Here is a 10466-nt window from a genome sequence, read left to right as displayed (position 1 = left end):
TACACTAATGAAAACATGAATATTATATTCCATTTCTGCCAATAGATCCTCCTCAATGTTACACACTGGACCTTTAAAACAAAACTATGAAACTCTTGCTGAATAAAAGTAAATATATAAAAATAAGTGTTAAAAGTGGAAAACAGTACACTGGATTAAACATCAGTGTGATGATTTCAAACACACACCTTAACCATGTCTTGATCTACATCAGCACCGGAAACATATTCTAAAACATTGTGTTATTGATTTCAGCCATGTGGCCTGGCTCTTAATAAATTACTTCCGATACGGATTATGTAGAATTTCCCAGAACTTGACTGGAAGGCAAACATCACTGAAGAAGTTAATTACTGTGCAGATGAAATATATTCGACTGGGTGTAGTTGTATGTAATGAACTGCAGGCAACACACACCACACTACGGAGGACCACATCAATATCAAAGTGATCAATACTCATTTTCAAACACCAGTCATTCTGCATCAAGACATATTAAATGTATTGAATGCAAGTTTTTGTTAAACAGGTTTTAGGTCCCCTGATGGAAAATGTGTTTTGCGTTCTTCAATAACGTATGTGCTCTTTTTACCGGCTTCTAACATGGAATTACTGACCAGCACTGAATACCGCTCTGGACACAGCTGTGGGAAGCACCTCAACGCCAAGGCAAGTTTGGCTGCTAAAAAGGAAAAGAGTCTCAAGCCAAAAGCTGTCACAGAAGCTGGAACTTTCTGATACAGTCTCAGATATTACTCTTTGAAGAGAAGCTTAGCTGACTGGATTGTTCTGCCTGCCCGCCAATAATTGCATGAACCTCACGGGAGCATGCAGAGCTAAAGTGATCTGTAGAAATAAAATTGCAGTGAGGATGCATTATTTGGCAGATGTGCAAATTTATTAACTGTCGAGATTTGCATCCACCCATTTTCTCAGCATAGATAAGGGTTAGATGTAGGAAATTCTCAATGTCGAGTCAAAGCATCCCAACATATGAGCTGGTAACAGTGTTTGTTTTTCCATAGATATATATAGGTATACATACACTTTGCAGTGTGCAAACTAAAACACTAACAATGTGTTTGTTATTTAAAAAGAGAAGCATAACTTGGACTAAATGTGTAGGAACTGGGGTAGATATATGGATACATAAGGTTTCCAGTGATGGGCCCAGATATAGTTTATTACATTTTCTTTTTACTCTTTCTTTCTTCTTTCTTTCACTTAAATTGGAATAAAAGTAATGCAATATTATATCATTATAGTATGCATTGTTATGTCTTGTGTCTATTAGCCATTGCATGAATGCAAGTCTAGAAGGCAACTTTTTGCTAAAGTAAAGACAAATATGTGTCGGAGATGTACAGAGATGGGAGATAGCTAAAATATAATCAAAACTAGCCTGAACAAAATGTATCAACATAATTATTAATTCAAATGGAGATGATACAATATATCCGCGTTAGTGAAGTCTGGACTGGGTTGAGTTGGTATTATTGGGTCTATGGTACGAGGAATGTATCACACATAAAAAATACCACTGAAAACTGAACTCAGCAACAGTCCAAAATAATATAGCAGAAATATTGCTAGTAAAATAGTTTTAGTTACTATTTTTGTTGTAAGTTGTAATTACAGTAATCAAGATGTAATTTGTACAGTAACTAAAGTTACACATGTTTTTTGATCTTTGCCTGTAATATTGTCAGTGAGGCTGGATTACCAACCGGGCAAAGCCTCCAGGCTCCAGACCCTCAGGGTTCAGCTCCATCTTCATTATGTCAGCTGGTCTATAATGGTAATAAATTGAAAACTTGTTGGGAAGATACAGCACTAATACTAACAACTATAATGACAATGTCTTGTAGAGTGTGCCAGAGACAACATTTAAATGGTGTAAAGGACGACAGCTCATTTTTGCCCCGGGGCCTCCCACTGCGTTAATCAGGGGATTGTCAGTGGAAGAATCTAGATAGGCTATTATATGGTTTCCCTTATTAGCCAAAGGCCTAAAATGTCAGTGAAAGTATTTTTGGTTGACAGCTCTGATTACACTGTTCCTGGTCAGTGCTGTAGGTGCAGCTACTGCCACCTTGTGGTCATTTTTACCACCTCAAACATCTGACAGCAATACCGCTTTCCTCACTTTGGTTTCTTTACCCACAGCACACAGATATGAAAAGGAAACAGAGCAGGAGATTAAACCAAAGAACTCAGAGGTGTTAGAAGAGTTAATTTCCCCCAGGGATTATAAAAGTATTTCTGATTCTGAGGTTGTGTGGGCACATAAATGCTAATCATTTGCACATCTTCTGGTCATTGTATTACACTGGGTTATAAACCATTTATTAAATGTGTGTAAACTGCTTGTAAATGCTAAATAGGGGGATTTAAAGTTAAATTATGAATAACAAATGACGCATTTAACTGTAGATATTAGTATGAAGTAACCACCCTGTGGATATAGTAACAGCAGTCTTTAAATGACTGATAGAATGAAAAAAAACACAGTTGTTTTTGACAGATGGCATTTATTCCCACCAGGCATCTGACATTAGAATCGCTACAGAGTCCGCCATTTGAGAATGGCTACTAAAACTCCAGAGGGGGAACGCCCAGGATATGTGGAACAGGGACAGCATAACAAAGACAAACAAAACAAAGAAAAAAAACTAACCATAGGCCACTACACATAACCTGCAACCTCCTTGGAGGAAAAGCTCTGTCAAAAGCTTTAATACTGCTCGTGAATCTTCTGCCAATCCTGGTCCTCTCGGCTCTCGTGTGAGACTACGTTCAGATCGGTGGTCCCACAAAACTAACATTCAGTCCGATTTTTTTTAAAATACATTGTTTACATACATTGGATATGTGATCGAATAATGCCTACAACTGCTGTTTCACCCAACATTCAAAAGTGACAGCACACAAACAGACAGATCGGTTACATCAGGGAGACCACGAGGGGAGACCACGAGAGTCTCCAGGAAGGCCCCGCAAGCATCAGAACAGGGAGACAGACGTCAGTCGACGTGATTAGGCTCACAACACGGGCAGAGTCTGAAGGCCTCTCCTCTCCAAAAACAAAAAGATACTAGTACACATATATACATACACATTGTCTGTACTGAGCGGACCTCACCCAGAGTCCATAACAAGAAGCCCTCTTATAGGGGTTGAAGGTGATCACACAACTTAGCAGCATGGGAGTTCGACGACAACTCAGTAGTGTAGGTTTAGTGAGTGCTAACTGCGACGTAAAGAGTGAACATAGGTTTTTACATGAGATGAAACATGGACAAGTGTAGAATACAAACGCTGAACCTGCTCACATTTAAGAAGGATTAAGTGTATCAAAGACCCATTGTGTCGGTTTTCACAAGTGCTCAAGAGTTAAAGGAATAGTTTAACATTTCTGAAAATACGCTAATTTGCTTTCTGCCAAAAAGTTACATGAGAAGATCGATACCAGCTACAGCAAGCAGCCGTTTAGCTTAGCTTAGCAAAAGGTAAAAAAAGAGAGGTAACAAAATCTGCCAAGCAGCAGCTAATCAACTCTGTGCTACTTTTTCTAATTCATATAAAAATGTGTAAGAATAAAACTGGGACTGAAAGACCCCGAAAAAATAGTCCCTCACATAATCCCCTGTAAAACAACAAGTTTGAACCAATTTAACCCTTTTTTATTATATTTTAAACATATAACTTGTTAACTAGTAAGGCTATGGAGGCTCTGCTTCCAGTCTTTATGCTAAGCTAAGCTAACTAAATGCTAGCTGTAGTCTCATATTCAACAAATATATCATCAAAATCACAGCAAGAAAGCAAATAAACATATTTTCCTAAATGTTGAACTTTTGCTTTCAGTGGAACTGTTACTGTTATTTTCACGAGTGCAGTGCAGGACAGCAAAGACGACAAGTTTGCACAATTTTGGTCGCTGATCTTAAACAGCTGCAGAAATTGAGGAGGGAGGAGCACAAAAGCAAGAAGGGGAAGTTAAGGGGAGCGGTGATTTGTCTTTTTCACAAACAGTAAAGCCACTTTTGTTATTTTGGGGGGAGGGAGCGCGGGGACACTGGTTCTGCTTCGAGTGCAGAGGAACAATCTCAACAATCCCAAGAGAGCAGAGCACTGGGTTGTGAAGACCAGCTAACAACCCGTTAGCTCTGCCGCCTTTTTCTCCTCTGACACTCAACGTTCTGTCTATTTATCTCTGATCTAACAAAACACACTGCTACCCTATTTGTGTGTAATTGAGTGCCTGCAGGTGTACTTTATCCTGACACAGCACTGAACACAGCTGAGCAGCAATTTCTATGAGTGTGTTTGTTGTGTTCAACTCTTGAACTAAAGTCTTGTTAGTACAAGTTCCTATCATGGTCAACAGTGACGTATCGTTTACAGCGCAAAAGAGAAAAGGTTTATGCTGCAAAGAGTCATTAACAATGCGGTAAACTACAACTGATTAGCATGACTCTCTGAGCATACAGAGTCTAAGAAAAGAATGAGTGTGAATTACTTTCTGTTGAGATGAGATTAAATCCTGTTGGCTCAGTCATAAAGGTTACATGGCATAGAAGGTATGTGTTTTAGGAGTCAGCATTGGGCTTGAGAAGTTAGGGGTCAAAGTGCAGGGCAGCAGCATCAAAAGATGCTGTTAGCGTCCTTCCAAAGTCAAACCCAGCAGTCGAGGATTTAGTTACTGGCCACTTCATCCGCATTGTCAACCGCCTCTAGGGTGCTGTCTAGTCCACCACGTGCACGCCAGATCTTCACAGTCCGATCACTGGAAGACAGGAAGATGAAACAGTAAGATTTTGGCCTTTGATTTACAAATTTATTCAAAAACTCTCTATTGTTATTTTTGTAACTGTGAAGCACTTTGTAACCCTGGTTATATGATTTACTTACATATGCTATACAGTATATTTGGCTAGATTATGTTTGGGTTTTACTTTGAGGAAGAGAATATATTTAAGAGAAATGAAAAGAAAGCTTCTCAGGTTGCCACGTTCTACTGAAACTGAAAACCTGACAGCACTGACAAAGCAGTGATCAATATGTATGTATTCAACCTCCTGACCCTTACCAGAGTCAAGGATGGATCCTCTGATTGAGGATCACTAGGTTCATTTTTCTCTCTTTTCATTGACAGCCAATACTACTGATGTACTATATGCTCTCAGTTGCTGCTTTACATTGCAATTTAGGAACACACCATCCAAGCTGCAGTGATTGATTTGATGCTTTTAACAGAGAACACAAAAAAAAAAAAAATCTGTAAATCTGAGCAGAATCTTCCATAATAAAATAGCAAGGGACTATAAACAGACTGTAGGGAAGAGAAAGGCTTATAAGCCTCAGTTGATGTTGGTGTGTGTCAGATGTGGATCTGTGGATCAATCTACCAAGGACATATCTGTGCAGCATATGATCTAAGTCAATGAACAAATTTAGTGTATAGAAAAGAGTCCAAGAGTCGTAACATTTCTCCTAAAACTAGCTAAAGCCAAAGCAGGGACTTAGGAACATAGAGACATAGACAGTGTGTGTTTGGTTGGGATGAGACTCACTCGGAGGCGGTGAACAGGTGGCTGCTGTTGGTAGAGATGCTGTTGATGGGGCTCTCATGACCCTTCAGCTCCCCCAGAGTCCCCAGTGTGTCCGTGTGCCACAGCTTGAGCACCCCACCTCTGCAGCCGCTCAGCAGGGCCGGGGACCCCGGGACAACACCCAGTGCACAAACCCAGTCACGGTGGGCGTTCGGGACTTGCTGTTGGAGAGAAAAATCGATGGTTTCAATTTACTGTCATCTCTAAATATTTATTAGAAGCTTTTCATAAATGACTGACAGTTTCTCCCTCTTTCTCTCTTTCATCTCACTCATCCAGTACCTGCAGCAAGTCTTTGCGGTCCAGGTCCCACTTCTTGATGCCGTTGTCTCGAGAGCCGCTGAACAAAATGTCTCCCTGGACCACCAGTGACTCGATACCGTCGTAATGTGGAGGTTCAAAGTTGTGCGTTGGGCTGATGCTACCCAGAGAGCCTTCGGTCACATCAAACAGCTGCAACAACCAGAACACTGCACGTTATGATGTGTTACACTGCTTTGTTATGGCTTTTACTGTGAAATCTAAAGCTACAGCCACTCTTCATTTTGCATGCTTAATCTCACATGCTTGAGTAACTTTCACTGTCCTTATTTTGTAATGAATACATTTAATGAAGGCTTGAATCATTTAATACATTATAATAATATGTCTAATCTTTTGATTTCTTGAGCTGGACTCACAGGAACATTATGCTAATCCCAGAGCATGTGCTGGGGTAAATAGAAGATACAAAGAGGCACAGGAAACGCACCTTGATGTAGTGGTCCTTGGACCCGGTGATCACCAGGTCTTGGTTGTTTCCAGACCGATCCACAGTCAGACACATCACTGGACCGAGGTGACCAGTAAGTTTCCCTGTGGATGCAAATCTGACAAAGAGAGAAAATATAAATGCACGCTCACGCTCAGTCAATAATTTCACTCCCAGACTCAGAGTTCAGAGCTTTAAATCCCACTGCATACTGATATTTCAATCAGCCAAACTGCTCATCAACTGAGCTTTTATTTTCTAAGAGGAACAAAGAGGCAATTCATCTAAACATATACTAGCTGGCTGTCAATGATGGATGACAGCTTCAGATTGGATACCTGTCATGTGTCACACTGAATCGGATCATTCAAGTATGCAGCGAAAAGAAATTGGGCTTTGAATTAACTCAGTGTGTTATGCCTCTGAAAACGCTGCAGTGGTATCAGAATGAACAAAGTAAAAATGCAGAGAATCATTGCCAGCATTGTTTCAGGAACGACTGAATCTGAATACACAATACAAAGATATAAAGTTTGATTTTATAAATATTTTGACTTCAAAAAACAAAATCAACAATATATAGTAGGAAATTAGGCAACTGTTCAGTGTAATGTTACACAGAGTAATTTCCAAGTAACAATTATGTTCTTTAATGGAACAAATCATTAGCAATGATTAAATTACTATATACTTATTATACAACAGATCTTGAATTTCAAACATAATAAATGGTAAAAATACCAAAGGTTTACAAATTTTCCATGTACATTTAGCCTTTAATCTTAAAGTACATTTAAGAACACAAAATGACATTTGAACCTTAAATGTTCATGACAACCAAAAATTTTGATCAAGGGATAACCAAACTCAGTTCAGGATAATGACTAAATCTACAAAACTTCATGACAATCCATTATTAAGATATTTTACTAAAGATCAAAGTGTCATCCCTAAAACCACAGCACTAGATTGGCAAAAACATCAAACACAAGATCAGTTGTCAAAAGCCCAAATGGTCAATATGCAGTGTAACCGTCTGAACTATTCCTAGTTATATAAATGTAACTCCTCTGCTTACCTTCGCAGATCCCAGACTCTGACTGAGTTTCCAGCAGCGGCGTATAGAACCGTCCCGTTGGGGTTGAGAGCGATCTGATTGATCTGGTTCTCCCCGGCTGGGATGGTGACAGTCCGACTGGTGTTAGACGCACAGACATCCCCGACATTAACCTGACCAGAGGACCTAAAGACATATGTATGGAACATTTATGAATCTGCATCAAGTAATCAGGGGTCTAGGAAAACTTATTTCCAGGTGATTACACACTAATGAAAAGTTATCAATATTATCTTCCATTTCTGCAAAGAGATCCTCATCAGTATTACACGCTGGATTTCAATTTCAACTTTAATAGATAGCGCTCCTTCTGCAACATTTCCCGCAAGGTCGTGGACAAAAGGCATTTCCGACTGCAGCCTGAAATGCACTGAGACGGCCACACTCACGTTAGTATTCGGATGCACTTGGCTGAGTCCCGGATGTCCCAGACTTTGATGTAGGAGGTGGAGACGGTGAAGACCAAACTGGAGCTGTAGCGGACTGACACCACGTTGTTGGGGTGACCGGCCAGGGACATTATCTCCTGACCCGTCACTAGATTCCACACCTTACAGGTCCGGTCTGCAGGAGAACACACAGTAAATCTCTATCACCATTTATTACGCATTTAGAAACACAAGAAGCATGCTGAGGATGTCAAAACTGGAGCAACAGTAACAGAAGCTCTATGGGGATAAATGAGCTCTTCAATCTAGTTGATTGCCAATATCTCAATTTATTATCATAAAAGGCTCCTTCACCATAAGAGTTTTACTGTATGTACAATGTCATTTTATTTCATCACCTCATTTATCCACATACCATGCACTTGACAATATTAATTAATCTCTGTCAGGTTTTATTTGCTTGTTAACAGCATAACAAAATGTAATAAATTACCAGTGACGCAACAAGCAGACATGTGAAGAATACTGATGAGAGAGAGACTGTTCTGTGCTCCCCTTTGTATTTTTCCTTACTTTTGCTCCTATTTACTCTCTCTCTGCTCCTCATTGGGAATTAATTAGTTGGCGGCCCTGGATGCATATTTAGGGAGGCTTCAAAAGCAAACCCAAACAAAACAGCCTGCTGATCCCATCAGATTTAGCTTCTTTTGCTCCTTATTTTTGTGTTTCATTCTTTGAGGATGGAGGTCAGGTTTTCAGTTCTCTGTTTCTTAGTTTCTTAGTTTAGTTACAATGTTTTCGAGTTTAGAGGAGGAGGCTCCGGGTCCTATGGGTGGCTGCACCAGTCTGTAAAATGTAATCCTTTTGCTTTAAAACTAGTTATCAGGTAATTTGTCCTCTTTATATGTAGCTGACCACAAATGGTTGAGCCATTATGTGTTATTTTTGTGGCCGTCAGAGACAAATTAGAGTAAGGATGTGAAAAGAGGGAGGAGGACTGGTGGTATTAACCTTTGGATCCAGTGAAGAGAAGGTCATCAGTGGAGTCGACACAGAGAACAGCTTTACTGTGTCCCTCTGCCACGTGGACGCACTGTAACGTGGATGACCGACTGCTCTTTGTGGCTGGCACCGGGTTAATGATGCCCCTGTAGAACACACATATCATTATCATTAAGTGCAGAATGGACATAACGCTGTCTTGTAAGAGAAGCACATATCTTAATCATACCCACACAACCAGAGTCATGCAGAGCATGCAGCTCTTGTCGCTGATTAGCACGATGCTGCAAACTAAAAATAGAAAGAGATGACAGTAACAGTCCAAAGAAAAATGAGGAGACAGCTGTGAACAGAGTCACCATTACTGTGCTGAAGAAAATAAAAGCCTAGAATCCAAAATACCCCTGCACCTTCAGGAGCTCCTCCAGCCCATAATACTGTACATAAAAACACAGATGGAGACAAAGACAGATGATCATTGGAAACCAGCGGTGCCACATCATCAGGGACCACAAGTCCAATAGGATCACAGAAATCCAGATCGATCACTAATTGGCTGGTTGTGTTGACAAATTGGCATCTGATAGTGTAATTGTACAATCACTACTCTCTAACGGTTGTAGCTATCAGTATCAGTGGAGCAGCAGGATGAGCTCATGGTGTACCACGGATCCAGACGTCGATATTTAGGAGTTGTGAATGTATGAACTTTAAAAAGGCCTTTTGTGTGCCGAATAAAGGCTCAGTGAAGTGAAAAAAGGCTAATGAAAAGAGCATTATCGAGGGTTTCAGGCTCAATGGAAGTAATAGGCTTAAAGAGATGACACTGTTGGTTTTATTGTAATTATTTATTGATTCCAGACAAGATATCCATTCATTGTTTAACCACATTAACCATTCATGTCTGGTTAATCAAGTGTTTTGTGCAAGGACACCACATCAGTGGGTGATGAAACTCCCGGCAGGTTACACTACAAACACACTAAAAGTCTTGTCTACGCAAACAGTGTAAGTCATGATGAGAAAAAGGTGTCCACACCATGTGTGTCTGTTTCAGAGTCACCCTTGCCCTGTACACCAAAGGTGATTGAAAAACAAAAAAGTTGTACTTGGCTGGATCGGAGAGAGAAGGGGAAACAGAGCGAAGGAAGCGGGTGGAGGACAGGTGGAGGCATCTATCCATCCTGGAGGGGAACAGAGTATCTGATATTCCTGAGATCTGATAAGCTGCTGGCGTAAACACTATTTACTTCTTATTCTTATCAGGTTTCTTATTTTTTCTTGATCATTCCTTTTTGGGTACAATTTAACTTTTTTCTGTCAAAATCGTGTTAGTTTTGTTCTCTTTTATTTGAGTGTCAGAATTTAATTTCACTTTACAATATACACCGATCAACCATAACATTATGACCACTGACTGGTGAAGTGAATCATTGGGTGAAGTTGAACATTTTGTCCTCAAGTTGATGATGTGTTAGAAGCAGGGAAAATGGGCAGCCTGAGGATTTGAGCGACTTTGACCCAGTCGTGTAGCCATCACAATGTGGCCCTTGTCAGAGTGTCTCCAGAACTGCAGCTCTTGTGGGCTGTTC

General features: G+C 40.2%; 1 protein-coding gene across 5 annotated transcripts in view; it reads right to left on the bottom strand.

Moving 5' to 3' along the window:
• Nucleotides 1-2511: 2511 nt before the first annotated feature.
• kif21a (kinesin family member 21A) overlaps nucleotides 2512-10466 on the bottom strand; it is a 27708-nt gene continuing 19753 nt past the window's right edge. For 4 of the 5 annotated variants that reach the window (XM_035664699.1, XM_035664700.1, XM_035664702.1 and 1 more), the window contains 7 exons: nucleotides 8884-9020; nucleotides 7873-8047; nucleotides 7445-7609; nucleotides 6367-6484; nucleotides 5898-6068; nucleotides 5577-5776; nucleotides 2512-4789 (listed from right to left, as the gene is read on the bottom strand). In XM_035664699.1, the coding sequence (XP_035520592.1) occupies nucleotides 4699-4789; nucleotides 5577-5776; nucleotides 5898-6068; nucleotides 6367-6484; nucleotides 7445-7609; nucleotides 7873-8047; nucleotides 8884-9020 (1057 nt within the window). In that variant the 3' untranslated portion in view covers nucleotides 2512-4698. Of the gene's footprint in view, nucleotides 4790-5576; nucleotides 5777-5897; nucleotides 6069-6366; nucleotides 6485-7444; nucleotides 7610-7872; nucleotides 8048-8883; nucleotides 9021-9983; nucleotides 10059-10466 lie in introns of all 5 variants that reach the window. The other variant, XM_035664703.1, reaches the window with a different exon arrangement.

Source organism: Morone saxatilis, unplaced genomic scaffold (genome assembly GCF_004916995.1).
Source record: "Morone saxatilis isolate NCDOM2014 unplaced genomic scaffold, NCSU_SB_2.0 Contig2, whole genome shotgun sequence".
In the NCBI taxonomy this organism is placed as follows: Eukaryota; Metazoa; Chordata; class Actinopteri; family Moronidae; genus Morone; species Morone saxatilis.
This window is presented reverse-complemented; position numbering and strand designations above follow the sequence as displayed.